Source organism: Eschrichtius robustus, chromosome 17 (genome assembly GCF_028021215.1).
Source record: "Eschrichtius robustus isolate mEscRob2 chromosome 17, mEscRob2.pri, whole genome shotgun sequence".
Lineage (NCBI taxonomy): Eukaryota > Metazoa > Chordata > Mammalia > Artiodactyla > Eschrichtiidae > Eschrichtius > Eschrichtius robustus.
Genome location: NC_090840.1, coordinates 48763833 through 48790622, shown reverse-complemented (window position 1 = coordinate 48790622; position 26790 = coordinate 48763833). Strand labels below are relative to the sequence as shown.

The 26790-nt window shown below is 37.5% G+C and overlaps 1 protein-coding gene across 1 annotated transcript in view; it reads left to right on the top strand.

Moving 5' to 3' along the window:
• STK3 (serine/threonine kinase 3) overlaps window positions 1-26790 on the top strand; it is a 307261-nt gene that overhangs the window by 195543 nt on the left and 84928 nt on the right. Inside the window, exon 9 of the mRNA XM_068525949.1 lies at window positions 19420-19612. Within this exon, the coding sequence (XP_068382050.1) occupies window positions 19420-19612 (193 nt within the window). The remainder of the gene's footprint in view (window positions 1-19419; window positions 19613-26790) is intronic.

Below are 26790 nucleotides of genomic sequence, written 5' to 3'. Positions count from 1 at the left end.
ATATTTAATTTCCAAAATATCCTTTCTTCCTCATTGTTGTTATATTATCATTATTACTTTGAGTTTTCTTTTTCTCTCTTCCTTGTCTCTGTTTCCTTCATGTTTATTTTGATCTCTGACTTTTCACTTTATGGGTTTTCTTCAAGCATCTAATGATTATATTTGAGAGAAACACTAAAATTGCCTGTTGGAAACTCTCTGTGTAAGAATAGAACTAGTTGACTTGTGACCTTGCTGTAAAAGACGTTAGGACCCACTGCTCTGGGGCCTGAATTTGCTTGCCTCTTGTGAGTTCTCTCCTTACAAGCTTAAGTTTTGGGTTTCTTTGGTCTGCTGAGATAGCTACTACTTACATATATTTATGTGATTTCTAGCTTCCAGTTTTTTCTTCTAGCTTCCAAATTTTTTGACATCTCCTGTTTGCTGTTGTCTCCTCCTCCATGCTCTTTGTCTTTATGAGTTTATTTTTTTCTGTGCCTTTATTATAATTTTGTACATTAAAAATTGTATTTTTTGAGGGCTTTTGCTGGAATAAGCATAAACCCATGTGTTCAATCCTCCATTTTAATGGAAACTTTTGTCATTTGTCTTTTCTTGGGTGTTCTGAAATTGTCATTTTAAATATTGAGTTGTTAATGTGATGATAGTCAAATAAATCTATAAAACCTCATATGTTATAATGATTAAAAACTCCTTGAGCACTCATAAAGTTTTACAATTCAAAGAAAAATTTTGGTCTGTTCAATTATAGTTTATTCTGGACATTTTGTAAATGAAAATGATCCAAGAAGTGAAGGGAAAACTTCTAAAAGATAACATTACAAGAAATCTAGGAATTTAAGGCAAGTCATACCAAATTAGTAGTTGATGAGAATAGAAGTAAATGTATACCTGAAACTAACACAATATTGTATGTCAACTATACTTCAATTAAAAAAAAAGTAAATGGACATTTCTGTTTTTCTCAACCACTGTGAGTTTTATAAAATAATTTTCTTTACATGGTGGAACAAATGTACAATCTTGGGCCTTCCAGCCATATGAGAACAATTGTAGACTAATGAGCCATTACTTGATTGATTCTGTGCTTGCCTTAACACCTACATCTGTGTAGTTAAGGTTGTTGCTTTGTAACCTCCCTTTATATTCATTTGTAACTCATCTTGGTTACCTTTGGCCCATGAAACTTGGCTGATCCTTTTTTTGGAATTTGCTCCAATTTGGTGGATTCATTTGGACAATACCTGCTATTTATGGTACTGGGGACTGGCTACCTTTTTTAGGATATGGCAGAAGATTTTGAATGGCTATTTTGATATAGTAGTTGTTTTCATTTGAGACGTTTTCCCCATTCCTTTTTTCCTTTTTTTGATTGTTTCAAAGATGAATGGTCTTTTCAGCATCATGGGAGGTCTGCATTGCCAAGTTTTACTTCTACATTTATTTTTAGTTTAAGAATACAGAGAGCTTGTATTCTTTGATGGCCTTTTTGTTAGCTGTCTTTAGTCTCCATCCTGGATTGGTCCTTCTCTGATGACTGGCCTAATATGACACAGAGCCAGTTTGGCACTGGACCATTGAAAATTTAATAGTGCTAAATTTTGAAATAATATAGATCAAACTCTTTCCCTGATTTTGAAATTCTAGAGCTGTAAATTCACCATATTGAGTTGCTGCATTGTCGAAGATACTTATATTTGATATTCAGTATTAATACTTGAACCCATTGTAGATCCTGCTTTTTTTCATTTTGAGCGAGTACAGTTTTCAGAGAATTTATGGGTAATACCAATATCAACTTATAATTTTTCCAAACTTAATTTACTTCTACATAATTCAACTTACTACAGTTGGAGAAAAACTTGAGACCTAAAATTATGTTGACATTTCCATCAACTCTCAGTGTGACTTTTGAAAAGGAAACACTATATGATAACTATTTCAAGATACGTTGTTTTAAAATTTTTTGGTGCTGTACACCTGTGCCCTGGGTAAGTAACTATTATAAACAAACTTCTTTAAATATTTTTTATTCAAGAAAGGTATGGGACATGATTGGAGCTAGTGCCTTTATGAATTTGATTTTATACCTATTATAGAAAAAGCTTATCTGATGAGAATACATCTTGACAAATTGACATGTTTTGATCGGTGCTGAGGTAATTGTACAGATTTTTAAAATTAAACAAATTGTAAACAGAGATATCTGCAGCAGGTTAATCCCAATATCAAGGTTTTTGTGCTAGTTTAAGCATTGCTAAACATGGCAAAGATCTTCTTTTTGGCGCATTTCTGAGCATGTGATATAAATTTGGTGCTGAGTTGGGTCAACTGTATTACATAGTAAGAAAGAATTTGTTTTCTGGATGTCAGTGGAAGATATTCCCAAATCCTTAGTGTGAGTTGATTAAAAAGCATAAATATATTTGTTCATATTTACTGTAAATACCTGAATTATCTATAGAAAGACTACTTTTTAAAGAGTACCTACTAATAGAGTTGCTCTTTCTACTCAAAACAACTTTCTACAAATACGACATTTTGTTTTACCAAGGAGCATTCATAGTAGGGTATAAAGCAAATCTATGTGCATTGTTTCTGCCATGTAAGAGTTTAAAAAATCTTATCCAATAAAGCATGCCTTTTTAAAAATAAGATGCGCTTCAGGGCATTCTCTCTCTTTTTTAAGCATGTACATACTGAAATTTGCTAAATATTTTTAAAATATCTTTTTCTGAAAAGAGATTCCAACATATTTTTTGGTTAAATGATGGAGTACAGAGCTCTGTTCTTGTCAATATAAAAAATTATATACATGAATCACTAAAAGTCTGATATTTTAGTTATCTCTAATGGAAAAATGATTCCTTGGGATTTATAATGTTTAATACAATGTGTAGAATATTCAGCAAATGGCTGTGTCACTTGATCTCTCTCTTTATACATTTGAACAACCTGTCTACTTCTGGAGGGGAGAAGAAAACCCAATAATGCTTGGTTTTTACTCTGAGAAATTTCTGATTTAATTGATATAAGCTGAAGCCCAGGCATCAGAATTTTTTAAAAGCTCCCTAGCTGATTCTAATGTAGATGAGAACCATTGACCTGTAGATTCTTGTGTTGGGCTTTGTGACATAAATATTTATTTAGTAAATATTTATTCAAATAAAAAAATGAATTTCTTCCATTTTCTTTTTCTGAAGTAACTTTTAATTTTTGAATACGTTTATATTTACAGAAGAATTGTGAAAATAGTACAGAGAGTTTCCATATACCCCACATCCAATTTCCCCTGTTAAGCTCCCGCGTGGAGCTTCCAGGCCCTCTCCAGGCATGCCCATCTCCTAGCACCTTGATCTATTCACCAACCTGGGAGCTCTCCAAAACCCTTCTTTTAGGGGTTTTATGGAGGTTCCTTTACAGAGATATGATTGATTAAATCATTGGCCACTGGTGATTAACTCAATTCCTAACTCTTTTCCCCTTCCTGGAGGTCAGGAGGGTAGGCCTAAAAGTTCCACCCCTCTGATCACATGGTTGGTTCCTCTGGCAACCAGCCCTCATCCTCCAGGAGTCACCTTATTAGCATAAAGCCAGATATGGCTGAAAGGGGCTTATTATGCATAAGAAAATGTGCTCCTCCCACACATATCACTCAGGAAATTGTAAGGGTTTTAGAAGTACTGTGCCAGGAACTGGGGACAGATCAAATCTATGTTTCTTCCTTTTTTTTTTTTTTTTTTTTTTTTAATTAATTTATTTTTTATTTTATGGCTGTGTCGGGTCTTCGTTTCTGTGCGAGGGCTTTCTCTAGTTGCGGCAAGCGGGGGCCACTCTTCATCACGGTGCGCGGGCCTCTCACTATCGCGGCCTCTCTTGTTGCGGAGCACAGGCTCCAGATGCGCAGGCTCAGTAATTGTGGCTCACGGGCCCAGTTGCTCCGCGGCATGTGGGATCTTCCCAGACCAGGGCTCGAACCCGTGTCCCCTGCATTGGCAGGCAGATTCTCAACCACTGCGCCACCAGGGAAGCCCTATGTTTCTTCTTATATCACAGTATCACAAATACATTTTGTTAACATGACTTATCACTGTCAGTGTTACCCATGATCACCTGGCTGATGTAGTGTTTGTCAGGTTTCTTCACAACAAAATTACTCTTTCCTCCCTTCCATACTGTATTCTTTGGAAGGAAATCATAATACACAGCCCACACTTGAGGAGTGGGAAGTTAGTAGGAATTCTTCTACACTGGAGATTTGTCTATTTTCTCCACTTATTTATTCAGTCATATATATCTCACTGACTCATGGTTATTTAGTTTACACTTTGGGTTATAATCCAATACTACCTTATGTATTTTCTTGTTCAGATTGTTCCAGCTTTGGCCATTGGAACCTCTTATGGTTAGCTCTTTTGTCCCTTTGACATAACCCCATCATTGTGGGTTTGCTTTTACTTTACTTACTTCCTTACTCTCTGACACTGTAAGATACTCTAGGTTCAGTTCGTATATTTCCTGCCACAGTTTCTAGAATCCTAGGAGCTAGTTCCTTTATTAGAGAATGGTATTAGAAACCAAGATATGGACTGTAGATGTACTTGTTGCTACTGTGGCATATTGTCACTTTATTGATCCCTCTCAGCAGACAAAGCAAGTAGGTATATGTGTGTGTGTGCTAACTTGTGTATATACAAATATCTATATGTATATATATGTGTGTGTATATATATATATCTCCATCTTTGCCTATATTAAGCTAAACATGAATTCATACTGATGTCTCTGACTCTGATCCATTACCACATGGATCCTTCTATCTGCCTTCCCTTGCTTGTTTATAACTCCCCCCTGCAATGGTGAAAAACCTGGCTCCCTCCATCTACCACCCGTTTGCTAAATGTTTCAGTTCCTGTGTGCATGTATAGTGGTTTCAGAATTAACCCATATCCCCATGGGAACAACTTTATCAAGTAGAGCACGGTGCTTATGTACAGTGCTTTTTGTTTTAAGTCTTAACAGATTCCACTCACTTCCAATGTTGTGTGTGTCACATTCTGCATTCCATCCTGGGATCTCCTGACCACCTGAAATATGTTTTTAAATTTGCATACATTAAGGTTCACTCCTTATAGTATAAACTTCTATGAGTTTCGACAAATGCATGGTGTCACATATTCACCATTGCAGTATCCTGCAGAATATTTTCACCACCCAAAACAATCCCTATGCTACACCTATTAAACTCTCCCTCTACCCCCAAGCCCTCTGCAGTTGCTCATCTGTTTACCATCTGTAGTTCTGCCTTTTCCATATCATGTAATTGAATCAAACAGTACTGGCTTCTTTCACTTAACAATATGCATTTAAGATTCATCTATGTCTTTTTGTGGCTTAATAGCTCATTTTTTCACTATATAGATTCCTTTGCATGGATGTACCACAATTTGTTTATCCATTCACCTACTGAAGGACATCTTGGTCATTTCTAGCTTTTGGCAATTATGAATAAAGTGGCTGTAAACATTTTCATGCCAGCTTTTGTGTGGGTGTAAATTTTCAGATCAGTTGGGTAAATACCTAGGACGGTAATTGGTAGATCTTATGATATGTTTAGGTTTGTAAGAAACTGCCAAACTCTATTCCAGTGTTACACCATTTTTGCATTGCCACCAATGAATGAGAATTTCTGTTGCTAAACATGTTCACCAGAGCTTAATATTGTCAAGTTTTTGTTTTGTTCTGTGTTTTGTTTTTTTGCATTTTAGACATTCTAACAAGTATTTAGTGGTATCTCATTGTTAGTGTAACTTGTAATTCCTAATGACAGAAGGTGTTGGGCATCTTTTTATATGCTCATTTGCCATTTATGTATCTTCTTTGACAAGATGTCTATTCAGTACTTTTCCCCATTTTTAGTTTTCTTACTGTTTATTTTTAAGGAGTTGTTCATGTGTTTTGGACACAAGTCCTTTAAAATAAGGTAGTGTTTTGCAAATATTTTCTCTGTCTGTGGCTTGTCTCTCCATTTTCCTAATGGTGTCTTTCACAGAGCAGTAGTTTTTGTTTTAATATCACCAATCAGTTTTTGTTTTTGTTTTCTTTCCAATGGATCTTGCTTTTGATGCTTTAACTCATCACCAAACTAAAGGTAACATAGATTTTCTCCTATGATTTCTTCCAGAAGTTTTCTGGTTTTGCATGTTATATATTAAGTTCTGTGATCTATTTCGAGTTAATTTTTGTGAAAGCCATGAGGTCTAAGTCTAGGTTGTTTTTTTTTTCGTATGGCCATCCAGTTGTTCCAGCACCCTTTGTTTAAAAGATTATCCTTTCTCCATTGAGTTGCCTTTGTGCCCTTTTCAAAGATTAGTTGACTGTATTTGTGTGGGTTTGTTTCTGAGCTCTCTATTCTGTTCCATTGATTTATCACTGATATATGTATCTATTCTTTTTCCAATACTACACTGTCTTGATTACTGTAATTTTATAGAAGTCTAAAAATTGGAGTCTTCAAACTATTTTCCTTATTCATTATTGTGTTGGCTGTTTTAGGCCTTTTTCCTTTCCATATAATCTTGAGAATCATTTTGTTGACAATTACATGTTAGCTTGCTAGAATTTTTATTGCAGTTGAATTGAAGCTATACATTAAGTTAAGAAGAAATGATATCTTAACCATATTTTGAGTCTTTTAATCCGTGAACATGAATGTCTCTCAGTTTATTTAGATCTTTGCTTTTTCTCATCAGTGCACACAGATTCTATACATATTTTGTTAGACTTAACGTGTTTTTCTTTGTGTGTGTGTGTGTGTATGTGTGTGTGTGTGTGTGTATGCCTTAAAGATTTTTTTAAAATTCCAAATTCCAGTTATTTATTGCTGTTATAGAGAAAGCAAATGAATATTTTATATTGCCCTTGTTTCCTGTGACTTCGCTATATTCACTTATTATATAGTTCCAGGAGGTGTTTGTCGATTCTTTGAAATTTTCTAGACAGTCATGTCTATGTAGGCCTTTTCAGTCAGTCACATTATCCCTTTCTTCTAGGGCCTTTTTCCTCAGTGTAAAAATGTAGTTATATTTTGACCATTAAAAAACTAAAGAAGAAATCAACAACAAATTATTCATAACCAGACTTCTTGATAAAATAGTCAGAGCCTTTGTTTCTTCACTTCATCATATTCTCTCTCCACCTCTTATCATATTGTGGCTGAAGTATTCTCCAGCAGTACTCTTCACAGGGCAACTTTCTGGGTAGGATGAGATCATTTTAGAACTTATTTAATTTGACATGTCCATGGGTCATCAAAGTCATTCTGTAGCAGGCAGCGGGATATGCAGTTTTGAACCCCAAGGGAGAGCTCAAGCAGTTGGAGAATCAGCAGGCTTTCTGCATTTGGTGGTTAAACCTTAAGCAAAAGTGAGATTGCTCAAAAAGTGTCTAAAGAATAACATCAGTTGCTGCTTCTGCCTAGACCACTTCTTAGGTCACCCTCATTTGCCTGATTAACTCCTTATCCTTCAGGAGTCATCTCAGCCATTGATTCCTCTGGAAAGGGGGAACTTTTCATGATACTCCTCCAAGGCTTTGGTCAGGCAAGTGCTCCTCTGTGCTCCCATGGTATCTGTGTTTAGCTCTGTGAGAATGCTTATCTCACTCTATTTATGTCTACTTTCTAACTTTCTCCACAAACCTGTACATTTCTCAAAGACAAAGACTGTATCTCAGCACACTGCCTTGCACACAGTAGGTACTTATAAATATTTAATCAATATTTATCAAATCAATAAACATATGTATAAAATTGCTTTATAATGGGTTTTAACTGACTTAACCCCTTATTATTTAGCATAGTGCCACAAGATTATCATCAACACAGAAAGTATCTGCATTTAAAAACAATAAGGTACATACTGGTACGTGAAGTATTTCTGGAGCAATGCTTAAGTCAAACATGTGATAAATATTTTGTTTTGGGGGTAATTGCTTGTTTTTTGCTGGCCTGACTTGCATTTCTCTGCCCCAGAATGTCATTTGTATCAGGAGTTTCAGTAATGTAACTGCATGCTAAAATTAATATTGTTATTTTATTGTGATTCAGGCAGTCTCCTTCTAAATTGTATGTTTTGGAAAGTGATTTCTTAAAGTCATTTTATAATGTTATCATTTCTGAGTTTATACAAGTGATTTCTTTTGTTAAGTATATATTAAAGTTTCTGTTTGTTGTTAAACACGACCGTAATGGAGCAGAAAAGGAGTAAGAGAAAGAAAGGATAATAAAAAGAAATTATTTTCAAAGACAAATTAGCTCTTAGTTCTATTTGTTCTAAGAACATAAGATAATACAATCATAAATCTGTTTATATGAAAGCAATTTAGAATGCAGTGACACAGTGATATGAATACTTGATATTTCCTGTTGTATGTTTCTGTCAATTTTGTGGAATCAACAAGTGTTCACTGAGCTCCTGCTATTATATGCAAGTCATTGGGGAGATTACTGAATGTAATATGTCCCTTAAGAAACATGAATGTTGCTTATATAAAAATATAACATGGCAGTGGCTATAGTATTTTAAAATATATCAGTTTTTTAAAAAGATCAGTGGCCAATAGTCTGTTTCTGAAAGGTATGGATAGTATGTTAGTAAATAAAATAACCTATTTTATGAACCTGTTTTTATCTGTGTAAATCAGAAATTAATGGAATTTGTTCTAGCCTTTTGTCTCTGGTGCCCTCTTGTGGATTTTTTATAAACTGCTCGTAACAACACAACAGTTTTTAAAGGTGTTATTTTTATTTTAAAATATTTGATTTTATAATCTTTATATTTTGTTAATCCTTTGACATGCTTCTGGCTGTGAGAGAAAAAAGAGAAGTCATGGTTAAGGTTGCCTTTACTTTTTAAATTTACTCTATTGTATATCAGTATTGTGCACAGGGGATGTAAGATAATCTTTTGTTTGGAAGCTTTTAATATAATGCCAGGAACTTGTACAGTCTTGCATCATGGAGCCTCTGAAGTCCTGCCCACACCCTTCTCACCATTTAGGTTTGTTGTACTGATGAACAAGTCGTTAATGACTTTCGGAGATCGTGAAAGCTTTGATGTAACTTTAAAACATGCCCATGAGCATTCAGAAAGTTAGGATGCATGAAGGCAGACGTTTCTGTTTGTTAAAGATAGGTATGTCAAAGACAGCAGCTGTATAAGCTCTTCTGCTGCTTTTGCAGTGAAGTAGAAGGACCACCTACTTATATCGGTGGGAAGAAAGTTCATTCTTTGTATAGATTTCCAGATACTGTAAGTCTTAGTAATATTTAATTGGTGAATATCAATATATTACTTTTTTCAACCTGTCAGACATTGAAACAGTGCTTAAGGATGGCAGTTTGAAGGGGAATATTTCTGATGTTTTCTCAGTAGTTCTTAGCTCAGTTGGGTTGAATATGGTACTGAATGCGACCAGAGTTAACCAGTTGATTCTACTGTGGGCTCTTTCACTTGTAACACAGAAACAGTAGACACTGCAGATGTATTGAGAACAGAGGCAATGGATAAGTGCTCTCCTTTACCATATTTGGAAGTGGAATTTAAAGATAATGAATGCTCTGTTGGGTCACATCAGTAATTTCACCTTGCTATAGTAGAGAGTGCCTTTAGTTTAATGGTACACAGGGCTCTTCCATGATGTGAGGCATACAAGCAAATGTACAATAGTTCCCTTTGATTTTTGCCTTTTCTAACTCAAGAATGATTAAAATTTATTTACTGACACAGGTTAGCATGTGAGCACAACCACCAAGACCTGAGTTAGTTCTGCATGGGGAGAAAAGTAAAACCTGCCACAGGTTTCCCCAATTTTGTGCTCATTTCCTTGAAGTTGCACTGCACATGCCGTGTTGATTTCTTTTTTAAAAAAAATAATTTCTTTTTTTTTTTAATATATATTTTATTTGATTTATTTATTTGGCTGCATTGGGTCTTAGTTGCAGCACGTGGGGTCTGTTGTGGCATGCGGGATCCTTCATTGCGGGGCGTGGGCTTCTCTCTAGTTGTGGCGCACAGAGCACACAGGCTCAGTTGTTGCGGCATGTGGGCTCTAGAGCACACGAGCATGTGGGATCTTAGTTCCCGGATCAGGGATCAAACCCGCGTCCCCTGCGTTGGAAGGCGGATTCTTAACTGCTGGACCATGTTGGCTTCTTATTTGACTCTTTCCCCACAAATTAATCATTAGAATTCAGTGCCTTTATCATGTGCTAAAGTGGCAAATTCCATTAAGTCATTTTCTGGTTATCAATAACTGGCATTATCTATTTTATTTTCTGTCTTCATCTACTCAGATTAGAATCTTTTACAGTTTTCTCTTTAGAGTCACTTTGGCCTCTTTAGGTCCAGAATATTGTAGTTATTTTTGATTCATTGTATTTGATGTCCAGAAAGTTTCTAGAATATGTTGTTTCTTCTTTCATGATTTCTTTTAGATTGGACTTGTCATTTAAACCAGTTTGTATAGGACCTTTTCAGCGCAGATTCTAATCACCTCAAATCTAGATTTCAGTAATAACCTTCTGATTCCAGGCTCTCTTTCTTCAGTCTCCTTCTCCAATTCACCCCTTAGTTTGCAAGGTTCCCATCACTCTGTCAAGCAGTGCATGCTGGCTCCCAGTGTTTAAAGCACTCTGTAACCTGTAGGCCATTCCTTAATGCAGCCCAACTCACTTAACGCTTTCCCTTCCAGCCATAATATTTCTACCTTTGTGCTTGTTTTTCCCAATCTAGGGTGCCACTGTCTACTCTTTCCTAATTTTGGTCCTAGAAATTTTTATCTTAGAAAGATCCAGCTGTCTAAGGGGAGCAATTTAATTCTAAGGAGCAAGTGAGTCTTAATTCTATTTTTTTTCCCATCTATCTTGGCAGCTTGTTTATTCATTGTTTGTCTTTTTGTAAGCTCAAGTTTAGTTGAATTTTATCTCTGAGAATGATGTGAGTTCTGGGTTGAAGGTTGAGTATGAGTCCCTTTAGGGTGGATTTTAATTTGTTTTCATCAGGCACCCGGGGTGCTTCCATACTGAGACTGCATTTGACTAATTTCTCAGCATGGGGTTCCCCATACCATGTGAGTAATGTTAGAAAACCCAAACCCATGTCTGTACGTCCTAAAGGGAAAACCCCCCGCCATCCATTCCTCATCTTTACCTATAGCCCAGGTGAGGCAGACAAGTTTATATGTCATCTCCCTTACCTGTGAGTACGTTTTTTCTTGTCTGTCCTTTCACTGAGGATGTAGACTTTCAAGATTCCCAATTTTATGTAAGAGTTTCAGTTCTACTTTAGAGAGAACCCAAAGACTCTTGTCTTCCTTTATCCATTAAAGTGGATAACCCATCACCGTCCCACCCCTCATCATCACGTGGCCCCTGTGGCAGCCCTAAGGTCAGATTTAGCTTATTCTTTAAGCTAAATTTAGCTTATTCTCACTCTAGTTCCTAGTTGTTTGGGGCTCTTGGAGATTTCCTTTACTATCTTTTGTATTTGTAGTATGTTTTGTTACATTATTCTTTGCTGTCAGTGCCATCCCTGATTAGCGCCTCTAAAACGTTTTACAGATATCTAGACCACTATAATATTGCAACTTTTTGTATAATTGGTTCACTTATGTGTCTTAAACATTCATTTTTTTCCTGAAAAATAAATTTGTTCATGCTGTAGTGGAATGCATACCCAATAGGAGTGTCTAATTGAATCAGTGTCACTAAGATCACTGCTCTGTATTGATAATGTACTGTTATGTAATTGTATAGGTAATAAAGAAGTATTTAAGATCATTTCAGGAAGAGAAAATAATTAGAATATTTCAAATTAAAAAGACACCTATTTATCTAAGAATAGTCTATCTCATTAATGTTAGAAATGACACATGCGTTCTAAAATGTTTGTGTTAATATCCTTTAAATCAGTCAGATAGTAGCTGAATGTTTAGAAAATCCTTTAAGGTGGTAGATATTGCAAACGTAAAGATGCCTAGTGCAAAGGCTCTGATTATTTCTCAGACTGTTATAGCATAAATCTGTCTTAGCAGTGGAGTAGGATTTCCTAATGATGTTTTCAAATATTTGTATTCCATGTGGATTTTATGATTCATAACCTGGATTATCATCAGTACTCTGTTTTGCATTCCTGGCACATGATGACCACTGATTGAAAATGCTATTGTATTCCTTACTGGAATTGGCCGCTTTCTACAGTGGGGAAGCATCTGCTCTGCAGACCTTTTTCTATAAAGTATCAACATGTTTTTCTTCTGCTTTTCTCTTGTAAGGAGTAACAGAGTATATATAAATGAAGTATAACTTTGGAAAAACATTACAAATAACTGTTTTATTATGAAAATGTTAAAGTATCAAATGGAAATTTTAACAATCATCTAAAATATTAAGAATAATTTGAGTTAATGCTTTAAAAAAGTAAAAAGTGTTACTGAAAAGTTTTCAACACCGTCACCAAATTTTTAGTGTTTGATTTGCTAATTTCATACAAAAGGACTTCTCATTCCTTCCATACTTCAGTAATTACTGTTTGGATGCCACCCTCTCATTAGTGAATTGAGTGCTCATTGTTTTTTTCATTACTGTTTTTTTTTTTTTTACTGTCAATTTGTAAATTGGTTTAGCATCCTTTAGCAAAGTGACTATGTAAGTGAAAATAATATGCAGTGAAAACGATCCCTTCCAAACTTGATTTAGGGTTTTTATAATTTTATAGATTAAGCCAGTTATATGTGCATCCAGAGGTGCAAGCTTCATTATCCCAGCATAGATTCAAGTCTAATATAGAATACAGGAAAATTTTAAAGTATTATTTCACACCAACCAGATGTTATGTTTCTTGTTAAATTTAACGGCACTGAATCTTATAAGGATAAGAGATAAATGACTCACACATATAAAAACAGATTTAGTGCTTTGGGAATTAACTGGTTTGCAACCACGATAAAATAAGGTATTAAACTAGCAGTAGATTTTTAAAAAGAACTGATAGAAAATCAACTTTTTTCCTCCCTCCTTAGTGGAGTCTACTGAAAAGAGTAAAACCTTTTTTATTAGCTTTTTGACCAAGTGCAAATTCGTTTACTTATGTGTATGTCAGTTTCTTCATCTCTTAACTTAGCAAAATGAAACATGCTCTAGCTAACCTGTAATATAAATTAAACTAGAGTTGAGAAATAATTTAAAATTTAGAAGACTTATACAATTGGAAGTTAGATATTGGGCTTTAGAATCAAACAACCTGGTTAGAATCCTTGCCCTTCCACTTACCTGTTATATGACCTTGGACAAATTATTAAACTCATTTGAACTTCAGGTTCATCATTTACACAACGGGGACAATAATATCTCACAGAATTAATAAAAGGATTAAATAGGAGTGACCTACAAAAAGTCCTTGGTATAGTGCTTCTAACTCATTGGTGATAACTATTTTGTCATTATTCGATAAGTGATCAATTGAATAATTCTAATAGTATTACTTTCCCTCCCGAAGTTTGTTTCTTTCTTTCTTTCTTTCTTTCTTTCTTTCTTTCTTTCTTTCTTTCTTTCTTTCTTTCTTTCTTTCTTTCTTTCTTTCTTTCTTTCTTTCTTTCTTTCTTTCTTTCTTTATTTTTAACATCTTTATTGGAGTATAATTGCTTTACAATGGTGTGTTAGTTTCTGCTTTATAACAAAGTGAATCAGTTATACATATACATATGTTCCCATATCTCTTCCCCGAAGTTTCTTTAATAGCCATTCTATGTTTTAAATAATTAGTTGGTTTAAATAAAGTTCTACAATAGAACCTTGCATAACATTCTATGCTTTAGCACTAACTCATAATGAGGGCTTTAACATTAATATAATAGATTATGTAATGAGAACAAGGCTTTGTACTGGATACCAGGAATATAACTGTTGACAAGATCTGATTACTGCCCTTATAATAGCTTTTAGAGTCTATTTAATAGATATGGACGAGTCAAGTGTACAGACAATTAGAGTATTGTGTAATAAGTGTATGATAGGCATAAGCACAAGGTGCTATAGCAATACAAGAGTACGACACCTAATTCAGTCTTGGGGTGTCTAAGCTGAGAAGGGATGTCTAAGTGTAGTTCTGTTGTAAAAAGAAGTTGTAATATAAAGCACCCCCATTTGTGTATATATATTCAATGTTATAGTCTTCTCATCCTTTAAGACCTAATCTAAGGGCAGTGTCCTCTGTGAGGCTTTCTTCATTTGACAGAGGTGGAGTCAGAGGCTGTACTTTTGGTACTCCCATTGTACTTTGCCAACACTTTTCTTACAGCGTTTAACAAATTGCCTTGTAATTTATTGTTCACATGTCAGTTTCTCTTAGACTTCAGACTTCTTAAAAAAAGAAAAACGGAGCAAAACCGTTTCTTATTCATCTTTGTATCTCTAACGCCTGGTTCACTCCTTGACATATTATAAGTTTACAATAAATGCTTGTTGAATGAATTAGGTAAAAATATGAATTGCTTCATTTATTAAATAAATTTTTATCAAGTACCTAATATATGCCAGGTGTTCTAAGCATTGAGGGTTCATCTGTGAAAAAGAAGGTTTCTTTGCCTTTATCAAACTTGTATTATTATACTGGTAGAAAAGCCAGGTACAAGCTATGAAGAATATAGAAGGATAAAAGATTGATGGGGACTTCGATTTTGGATTGGTGGTCAGAAAAAGCATCACTAAGGAGGTAACATCTAAGTGCAGACCTGAGTTAAGCAGAAAATAAAACTGTCTTAAAGAAGAGCATTCTAGGCTGAGAGAACAGCCAATTTAAAAGCCCAAGGAGGGGGCTTCCCTGGTGGCGCAGTGGTTGAGAACCTGCCTGCTAATGCAGGGAACATGTGTTCGAGCCCTGATCTGGGAAGATCCCACATGCCACGGAGCAGCTGGGCCCATGAGCCACAACTACTGAGCCTGCGCGTCTGGAGCCTGTGCCCCGCAACGGGAGGGGCCGCGATAGTGAAAGGCCCGCGCACCGCGATGAAGAGCGGTCCCCGCACCGCGATGAAGAGTGGCCCCCACTTGCTGCAACTAGAGAAAGCCCTCGCACGAACCGAAGACCCAACACAGCCAAAAATAAATAAATAAAAAAATAAAGTAGCTATAACTCAATGCTGCCTACACACAAATTTAAAAAAAAAAAAAAAAGCCCAAGGAGGAACATGCTTAGAATGCACAAGAAATAGCAAAGGAGGCCAGCCTGGCTGGAACTGGGTGAGCGAGAAGGAATGTGATAGGAGATAGGATTGGCAGATATGACTGGGCCAGATCACATTTGGCCAGGATGAAGGCTTTGGGCTTTAATGTAAGTGTGATGGGAAGCCAAACGCAGGGTTTTGAGCAGGAGCGTAACATGATGTGATCTGTCTTTGAAAGGATCCATCTGCCTGTTATGTGGGACACTAATGGGGGCAAGAGGGGAAACAGTGCAGACTGCTAGGAGGCTGTTCTCATAGTCCAAGAAAAGACAGTGGCTGTGACTAGGATGGACCAAGTAATTCGTATGGGACTCTTTGGGCATAGGAGCTGGTGACATAAGCTGTTAAAACTGTAAACCTGCACCTCTAACTTAAGCATTCAAGTAGATCAAAATTTAAATTTAAGTAAGGTATAGGTACTTGGTGGGATAATGGGTTAAGAAATAAAGGAACTAGTTTCTTAGTCCCAGCTCCACTTTTAAGTAGGTGTGTGACCTTGGGGAAGTCTCTTACTTTCTCATTTTATGTATAAAATGAGGGGTTGAATTATTAAAGGTTCATGATTTTATAATTCTGTGATAAAGTAAATATACAAATGAATGCTTACTGTGTGTGGACTACTGAATGAAACACTTTAGTAGATTCAGAAGTACTATAAGGCACTCTTATCCATAGGTACTTACATTTATAAAAGATTTTATGAAACAGTTACAATATGAGTTCATAAATTTAAATGCAAAAGTGTGTAATGCAGGTTTTATAAATTCTAGAAGTTTGGAAAAGAGGATAATTAATAAAGACTGAATTTGCCGTAAAGGTAATAGATACTTGATCTGGAACTAGATAGGATTAATTAAAATGAATTAGAGAGGAAAGAGCATCCTGGGTAGAAAAGAAGATGTGATGTGAGCAAAGATGAAGTCTTTAATGAGCATATTGGTTTATGGCAGCTGGAGACTCAGTTGAGGTCAGCCTGACTCTATTGAATGATACGTGAACAATGGGAAGATAGGATCGGCCATATAAAATAAGATAACATAGAGGACATTAAAATCTAGGCAGCTTTGTTTAGCTTTCAATGCAGGCAAGAACCGGGAGCCATTATAGATTCTTCAGTAGAAGAATATTATAATACAAGTAGTATTCAAGAAAGATTGGTATAGTATGTATACTTTGAAGAAGGGGTGAAACTACCTTATTCCTAGTAGCATGCAAGCATTTTACATACCTTTTCTCATTTAATCATCATAACACCAATGAAAGAAACTAAAGTTCAGAGAGTTTTAAATAGGTTCCCTAAAGGTCTTAAGGCTACTAAGTGAGTTGAGCCAGGATTTGAACTAACATCTGTCTGATTCTAGGAGGTCAGGGTGCTCTTCCTGCAGTAACTCAGGCATAAGGTAAGGAGGAATATACTCAGTAGCAGTGGGAATGGAAAAGAAGAGATGGAGCTGAGAGAGAATTTTTTGAAGAAGAACTTGTTGACTGATAGTATAATAGGATGTGAGAGAAAATAAACCGAAAAAGACATTGCAGTTTTACTCTGTTAGCTAATGAAGATGACTGTGCTTTGTAGTGGTTATTGTTGGGGATGGAGGCAGACTGGAGGGGCCAAGGAGATGGATGAAATGATCTCGTTTGAGAATGTTGAGTTTTAAACATCATTAAGCATTTAAGTAGTAAGTAAAGTCAGAAAGATGTCAGGATTTGAGAGTCCTCAATATATTAGATAGTTGAATGCATAAGAATGAAGAAGTCTTCTAAAAGAAGAGAAGCTCATGAAAGGAGAGCAGAAGACTTTGAGATATAATGCTGAATTTATCCTGTAGGTTGAGGATGAGGAGGGCTATCAAACAGCTGAGAACAACTTGGCTGCTCCTGTTCTCCAGTATTTGCATTTTGACCTCTGTCAGAACTTAGGTTTTGTTCGTTTGTTTCTACTTAAAGTGGAATAGATATAAATTAATTTCAGTACATGATCAAGTTTTTCTAAATAGCACATTGCTTGGTTTCTCAAACAGAATTTGTTAGTTTAGTTTTATGGCCCTATTCCAGTTTATCTTTTGGTGAATGTTCTAAAGAGCATTTTGTGGTTCATACTTATATTACTGACTTGATTCTTCTGTGAATTTACATTTAAAAGCCAATGGCTAGGATATGGCAACAAAAGAGGAAAAATAGATAAATTGGAGTTCATCAAAATGAAAAGCTTTTGTGTATCAAAGAAACTATCAAGAGAGTGAAAAGACAACCTACGGAATGGAGAGAAATATTTGCAAATCATATATCTGATAAGCGATTAATATCCAGAACATAAAGTGAACTTCTTCAGCTCAACGACAACAAAAAACAATCTGTAACAACAATGGGCAAAGGACTTGAATAGACATTTCTCCAAAGAAGATACACAAGTGGCCAATAAGCACATGAAAAGATGCTCAATATCACTAGTTATTAGGGAAATGCAAATCAAACCACAATGAGATACCACACATCCATTAGGATGTCTGTTCTCAAAAAAAAAAAAAAAAAAAGAGGGAAAATAACAAGTGTTGGTGAGGATGTGGATAAGTTGGAACCCTGTACACTGTTGGAATATAAAATGGTGTGGCCAATGCAGAAAACATTTTGACAGTTCCCCCCAAAATTGAGAATTACCGTTTGATATAAATTGCACTCCTAGGCATACACCCAAAAGGATTGAAAGCAGGGACTCAAATACAGATCTTCCTTAAATTATGATGAGGTTACGTCCCGATAAGTTCATCTTTAGTTGAAAATACCGTTAAGTTGAAAATGTATATAATACACCTAACCTACCGAAAAACATAGCTTAGTCTAGCCTACCTTAAATGTGCTCAGAACACTTAAATTAACCTACGGTTTGACAAAATCATCGAACACAAAGCCTATTTTATAATAGAGTGGAATCTCACATAATCCCTTGAATACTATACTGAAAGTGAAGCACAGAATGGTTGTATGGGTACAGAATTGTTGTAAATGTATGGGTTGTTTACATCCCTGATCACGTGGCTGACTGGGAGCTGCAGCTTGCTGCTGTTGCCCAGCATCACGAGAGTATCGTACTGTGTATTGGTAGCCCAGGAAAAGTTCAAAATTCAAAGTACGGTTTCTACTGAATGTGTATCTCGTTTGTACTGTTGTAACGTTGAAAAATCCTAAGTTGGACCATCATAAGTCGGGGACCATCTATCTGTAGATACTTATATACCAGTGTTCAGAACGTTATTCATAGTAACCAAAAGGTGTAAACACCTTAATGTCCATTAACAAATGAATGGGTAAACAAAAGGGGTGTGTGTGTGTGTGTGTGTGTGTGTGTGTGTGTGTGTGTGTACATGCAATGGAATATCATTCAGTCTTAAAAAGGAATGAGATTCTGACATCTGGTCCAACACGGATGAACCTTGAAAACATGCTAAGTGAAATAAGCCAGACACAAAAGACGCAAAAGGCATGCTTCTACTTTTATGAGGTACCTAGAATAGGTGAATTCATAGTAACAGAAAGTAGAATAGAGGTTACCAGGGATTGGGTGAAGGAAGTAATAAGGAGTTAGTTTTTGATGGGTACAGAATTTCTGTTTGAGATAATGAAAAACTTCTCGAAAAGGGTATTGATGATGATTGGACAACACTGTGAATGTACTTAATGCCACAGAACTGTGCACTGAAAAATGATCAAAATGGTAAATTTTATGTTATGTATATTTATCATAATTTTTAAAAAGCTAATGGCTTTTGTACAAAGTTATAAACATTATTAAAGCTGTTATAATAGTGCCAACATGTTCTGTCTTTAATGTGCTCTCTTTTATTTGTTTATTTTGTTATACATTCTTTGTTAATAATCTTCCTGTCTTAATCCTTATTTTAAGAACAGCTAACAGCCTGCTATTTCATCAATTTCTGTTGCTTGAGCTTTAATTACCTAAAGCTTTAGGTTATTTTGGATAACTTTTGGGTCTTATGATAACACTGTATTTATGTCCCTACATTAAAATTAGTAGTGATAGTAGTATTTTTCATTATTAAAATATAATATGTTCATAGTATTGTATGATATCCATCTATGTTAGAAAAGTCTTCCTTCACTGCAGTGTTTTGTTTGCAGGATGAAGATGAGCTGGATTCCCACACCATGGTGAAGACTAGCTCGGAAAGCGTGGGCACCATGAGGGCCACAAGCACGATGAGTGAAGGGGCCCAGACCATGATTGAACACAATAGCACAATGTTAGAATCTGACTTGGGGACCATGGTTATAAACAGTGAGGATGAGGAAGAAGAAGATGGAACTATGAAAAGTATGTGGCTTTTTTTCCCATTGAGTATTAATTTTCTGTTTTGAAAGTATACTTCTATAGAAACCAGGATAGTTCTGTGTTGCTTGTTATAGCCAGTTGTGGAATATTTTGTTTCTTGGCTTTATTTAACAGTGAAAGGAATATGGCACAAGTGAATTTTCAAAAATTCTTTTAATATAGCAGAAAGCAGCACATCTTTAACTTAGTGTTACGGAACTTTTTTCTGTTGAAGGATGCTAACCCGTAATTTAATTTGTAAAGTATTTTTTGAGATAAAAAGATAGCGTTCCTAACATTTACTTTTCCAATTAAAAACGTGAACCTAAAATTCTGTTCCAAATAATACAACATAATATTATATCACGTTGTCTAAGTTATCAGTTAAGCTGCAGTGACAGAGGGGAGCAAGCCAAGGGAAGAAATAAGGGCTCAGGTGGGAAAAGAAGAAACACTAGAAAGAAGAATCAAGAGACAGGGATACTCACGCAGAAAAATCAGTTCAGTGCATGTTTACTACTGCTTGTCCTGTGCTAGGCACAGTGCCAGGTGCGCTGCAGGGCTGAAATGACGATTAAGGCGTTCTCTCTGATCTCCGTTGCTTACAGAGTGATGAAGACAGAGATACTTTCACAGGCTAGCATTTCTTTTTGTATAAATATGGCTCTTTAAGATGGCAGTTAACAATGTAGGACATTGTGATTTTTCAGTTATAGGCAAAAGCAGATTAATTACCTCCTGATACCTACTGACCATTTTCTTCCCCCTACCACTCTAGTCACGTATGGTCAATATCAAAGTCTAAGCACAAAGCTGTTTTTCACTACACAGAACTACTTCTCCGCGGCACAAAAGCAGTAATACATGACTTCTTGCATTGTAGAGCCTAGAAAGTTATAAAGAGTCAAATGATTTGCTGATAGGGTAAAATGGATATAGGTAGGAATTTCCTCTCTGACATTTTTGTTTTCTTTTTGCCTACCCCTTTCTTTTTGCTACTCCCCCTGTGAGTCTGCTTGATAAGTCTTACCTCATAGCTTCAAGTCATTTGGCTCACTGCCGTTGCTTTCTTCACATTTCTTAGTATACATAGCCCATTATGGCTGTATACTTTGAAAGAGAGCGCCACGAAGCACAAGATGAAAACAGATTGCCACATAGTTAGTTAATCCTGGGTGGGAAGGGGGAGAGGGATGTGAATTTTTTTTATCTCCACGCTGATAGGTTTCTTGAGCCTTTGCCCTGAAAAGCAGTCTAAGACTTGGATTCCTAGCTGGGCATATTACTAGAATAGGGCTTCTGCATCTGTAACATGCTCACCCAACTACATTGAATGGTCTTGTGGCCTCCAAAGCTAGCTAGTGTTAGGGTACAAGTCATATGCCTTGTAGCTCAGAAAGACAGATAAGATCATTTACAACACATTTCCCATCAGCATGTAGCACCACTTTTCCGCAGCTGATAAAATTCTTTTAGTCAAGTGTTATGATTCTTAACAGACCAGTTAGAAGATCACTGAGTGCTTTGTTCTATCTTTAGAGAGCTACTGCATTTCCTATGAAACTACATAAGCAACTTTTTCCATGTAGTCAATATAGTTGAACATCAGCATTTAAACAGTGGTTTAAAAATGAGTATTTATGGAATCGAATTCATGTTAGATTGTTATATTTCAAGGAAGAGATATGTGATAATGATTTATCAGACCTCATGCTTTAAAATTATAGCACAGATTTCCACATATTTCATGTAATGACTTTCAGCTTTGACAGCCACAGAAATCATTCAATTTATGTCATAATTTTATGTCCTAAGTATGATTCTTTGGGTCACAGAGATTTTATTGAAAGCTCATTTTTAAAATGAGCAGATAGTGGTTTATGTAGTTGTTTTATATGCTTTATTTATTTAATTTTTATTTTTCTAATTATTTTTTATTGGGCTATAGTTGCTTTACAATGTTGTGTTAGCTTCTACTGCACAGCAAAATGAATCAGCCATACATATACATATATCCTCTCCATTTAGGACCCTACAGTGCATTAAGTAGAGTTCCCTGTGGTGGTTTTATATGCTTTAGCAAGTTTTAAATCCCATGAGACAACTTCCTTTGTATTTTAAGTTTCCACCATTTAGACATCATTCTGTTATAATGTGGGACTTCCATGTTCCCAAAGATCGAACCAAATGATGTTAGTGTAACCCCCCAGGTTTTGTCATACTGTAGTATAGCAATAGTATAGAGTGTAAAGAAGTTATTGAGGCAGAACTTACTTTCCGTGAAACCACATAATTACTTTTAGTTTTAGTTTTGTGTTTCCTCATGATCTAAATCTTCTTTAAAACGTCTTAGATGCGTTGGTATGAGCTCTTAGGTTATGTTACATTAGTGGAAGCCCCATTTGCTAATGTGTCTTTAGCATTTTTCTTCCCTGAAAATATTTTATATATTTTTTTGTTCCCTCAAAGATTATAGCATTATGTTATTTTTAATTTTCTAAAATCTCTAGAATGTTATACTGTGTGCTGAATATTCTGATTTCCATCACCTTTTCCTTTGGAGTTTCAAAAGAGTTGCCTGATTTAATATTCTTGTCAGTTTAAATTATGTTTGCATACTTTTTTATACCTTTATCCGTGAAGCTAGAAATTACAGACCTGTTTTCCTTACCTCTGAAAAGTGTGGTGATTTAACTCTAGGAAGCAAAATTATTATTATTTTTTAAAATTAATTAATTAATTAATTAATTAATTTTTTGGCCGCATTGGGTCTTCGTTGCTGTGCACGGGCTTTCTCTAGTTGCGGTGAGCGGGGGCTGCTCTTTGTGGCGGTGTGCGAGCTTCTCTTTTTTGTGGGGCACTGGCTCTAGGCACGCAGGCTGCAGTAGTTGTGGCTCGCGGGCTCAGTAGTTGTGGCTCGTGAGCTCTAGAGCACAGGCTCAGTAGTTGTGGTGCACGGGCTTAGTTGCTCTGCGGCATGTGCGATCTTCCCGGGCCAGGGCTCGAACCCATGTCCCCTGTATTGGCAGGTGGATTCTTAACCACTGTGCCACCAGGGAAGCGCCTAGGAAGCAAAATTATTAAAAGAGCTTTTGAAGGGAAATGGAGTAAAATGACAAGAAATATTTAAAATTTTATCTGTTTTTTAAAAAACGGGCATAGACCTGGAGAGCATGTCCAAAGAACTCTCCAAACTTATTTTCAGCAATGATGGCATTATTTTTACCATCTCTCTCCCACTCCCCCTCTTCCCATTCCCATTTCCCTGGGATCTCATTACCCATGTAATGTCCAGGCTTCCGCTTGGTAACCCAGGTCTTTCACAATCTGGCATCAGCCAATATTTACACATGGAACTCTACTTCCTTATATATTATACTTTATCCAGAGTAGTCTAGGCCAGTTGGAATTGTGAGGTATAAGCAGGTTGGTTGTCATTAAGGAAATCAACATTTAGGATTTTTTATCCTGAAGGAATAGATTAGGACCAGGTCAGGAATCCATTGTCATTAAATTGATGAGTTAGTAGAGATTATTTCTTTGTGGGTAACTCTGGAAGAGCAGTTGTTTGAGCAAAGAAAAAACTGGGGCCTTTTACCTTGTTCAGATCTGCTCTGTTTCTATGGTGGAACTTTCTAGCCTTTCAGAGCTGCAGCTGGATTGGTAGCTGTAGTTGCCCTAAGGGGAAACTATCTCTGTTAGTATTTAAGGAAGTGCCACACTCTCCAGTCAGGTTAGCAGCTCTGTTTCATGGTTTCAGCTAATCTCCATGTGCCCGCTATGTCAGTTTGTCCTTCCAACAACTTGGGAAGCTGGAGCATCTGGAGAGCCCAGCCCTGCTTCCCTCGTGCATTGAGGGAGACCTGATCTTCCTGGGACTGGGAGTGGAGGTACTGAGCCATCCAGCAGCTCTGGTCTCTTCCTTCACAGGGCAGACTCTTGCTCGTACCTTTCTCTGCCTCCTCCAAAACCTTGCTCCATCTCTCTTTATCCAGCACGATAGCCAGAGAGGTTCTATAGAGAATAATGATCTCCAAAATGAAGAGAATACCACAAACATGAATACAAGACATTTGAATGGCAAGGTGAGGAAATGGTAAGGGAGCACTCAGCTGATTTGATATCTCCTGGCTAGGAGTATGATCAGTAATGTGTTGAGATAACTGGCAGGTGAGAGAACTGTATTCCACTGTTTGTGAAGTTTGATGTCTTTTTGAGAAAATGAGGAAAGTGCCATGTAAGCATGAAAGAGTTAATTTTTATTTATTTATTTATTTATTTATTATTTTTAGAAAAGAGAATAAAAGGTAAATTTCTCAGGTTATAGCTATCATTAATTGTGTGTCTAGTATGGGCCAAACATTGTGCTTGGGACTTTGCATACATTATCTCATTAACTTCTCACAAGGACTCTGTAAAGTAACATTGTCACTATCATTTGCCACTAAGGAAACTGAGACTCGGGAATGTGAAGTGACTTGTCAGAGATTTCATAGCAAGTAAGTGGCGGACCCAATATACAGACCCAGGTTTGACCCCCAAATCACATCATTACTGTGGGCCGGTGAGCTTGACATCCCCTTGGGCAGAAGTCTAGAACATTTGTGAGTCCTTTAGGAAAGGAGACCTGCGTCATTATAAGTTAGCATAGGTTACTGGGAACAAACCATATCAGAATAATTTGATTTCTTTTTTTGATAACATTGCTAAACCCCTAGATCAGAGAAACTGCTAGGTTTGGATATTGTGTTTTATGATTTGGGGAGAGTATTTGACAAGATCTTTGATGATATCCTTGTAGGCACCATGTAGTATGACCTAGCTGATGGTTCTGTTATGAGGGTTGAACAGTTACACACTTAGAGGCTTATATCAGTTGGGGTTTATTGGAGGACAGAAACTAGGCGTTTTAAACATAAAAAGATTTAAGTCAGAGGTGTGGCTCTTAACAAAATCAGTGGAAAGTTTGGAGGAGAGGGCTGTGTAGGCTAGGCCTCCAGGAACGACTCCCACACTACCACAAAAGTGAGCCTTATAGAACTACTACTACTGCAGTCAGGAAGGTAGTGAATCCAGAGGCTGCCATTGGCACTACTGAGTTCAGTAATACAGATTGAGATCAATCCCTGTTGCTCTTCAGGGATGAGAAAGCCACCACTGAGACTGCAGCCACCTATTAGCACCTGTGAGTCTGGTGACTGGATGCTGGAATGCTGCTGTAAAAAAAACCCTTGTCTGCATAGCTGTGCTGCCCAGAGGAAGTAGCTGAGGTAGCAGGCTCATGGTCTCCTCCTCACTTCCTGCTTTCCCAGTTGTGAGAAAGTACACTTAGCTAGGACTCCAGGTGCAGGGTGTTCTAGGAAATGCAGCATTTAGCTTTCTAGCCTGCACAATCAGAAGGCTCACCAGAGGCAATGGCAGTGGTTGCTAAATTTCAGTCAGCTGTGGGGTTTAATAACAGATTGCTGTCAATGAAAAGATTTCTCATTGTGTGGCATAGGGCCGAGGTCTCAGCCCTAGCTAGCTCAACATCGTTGTACAGAAATTCGGATGAAGCTATAGAATGCAAGTCCATTAGAATTACAAATGACATTAAGTGGAGGAAAAGAAAAGTACATTCTAAGGCAGAATCAGGAGCTTAAGAGGCCTCCTCAGGTTGGAGCAGTAGGCTTGATTTACGAGATAAACCCTGCTCTTGGCTCCAGCTAACTCACCTCACAAGTGTACATCATAGCAGTAGCCCCGTAGAGATGCTGGCTCTGCAGACGAGAGCAGGGCCTGTGCATCTCTACTTAACAGAAAAACTAAAATATCAAAACAATAAAACGCTACAAGTACTTCTGAGGTGCAGCTAGGACTGATAACCACTTTTTAGAACGAGGAGATAAGCAACTTTACTGTACTGTCAGTACCTAGAACTCACCTGTTGTATTTAGGAAGGATGGAGACACAGTAGAGCACATTCAGCAGACAGTAAGCCAGATGGTGAAGTAGATGGAGACCATGTTATATTAAGAATGGACAGAGGGAGGGGGGGACCTTCAAGATGGCGGAGGAGTAACATGTGGAGATCACCTTCCTCCCCACAAATACATGAGAAATACATCTACATGTGGAACAACTCCTACAGAACACTCCTGAATGCTGGCAGAAGACCTCAGACTTCCCAAAAGGTAAGAAAATCCCCACATACCTGGGTAGGGCAAAAGAAAAAACAGAGACAAAGGAATAGGGACGGGACCTGCACTTCTGGGAGGGATCTGTGAAGGAGGAAAAGTTTCCACATACTAGGAAGCCCCTTCACTGGTGGAGACGGGGGGTTGGGCGGGAGTGGGGGAAAGCTTCGGAGCCACGGAGGAGAGCGCAGCAACGGGTGCAGAGGGCAAAGTGGAGAGATTCCCGCACAGAGGATCGGTGCTGACCTGCACTCACCATCCTGAGAGGCTTGTCTGCTCACCGGCTGGGGCGGGCAGGGGCTGGGAGCTGAGGCTCGGGCTTTGGAGGTCAGATCCCAGGGAGAGGACTGGGGTTGGCTGCGTGAACAGAGCCTGAAGGGGGCTAGCGCACCACAGCTAGCCGGGAGGGAGTCCGGGAAAAGCTCTGGACCTGCCTAAGAGGCAAGAGACCATTGTTTCAGGGTGCATGAGGAGAGGGGATTCCTTCCCTGTCTGCCCACAGAAGGCAGAGTGCCTCCTAAACGAGCTCCAGAGACGGGCGTGAGCCATGGCTATCAGCTCGGACAACAGAGAGCGCATGAAACGCTAACACTGCTGCTGCAGCCACCAAGAATCCTGTGTAAAAGCACAGGTCACTATCCACACGCCCCCGCCCCTGGGAGCCTGTGCAGCCCACCACTGCCAGGGTCCCATGATCCAGGGACAACTTCCCCGGGAGAACACATAGCGCACCTCAGGCTGTTGCAATGTCACGCTGGCCTCTGCCGCGGCAGGCTCGCCCTGCATTCCAATTATAACTACTGTACCCCTCCCTCCCCACAGCCTAAGTGAGCCAGAGCCCCCTAATCAGCTGCTGCTTTAACCCCGGCCTGTCTGGGTGGGAACAGAAGCCTGAGGGCAACTTACATGCAGAGGCAGGGCCAAAACCAAAGCTGAACCCCAGGAGCTGTGTGAACAAAGAAGAGAAGGGGAAATCTCTCCATGCAGCCTCAGGAGCAGCGGATT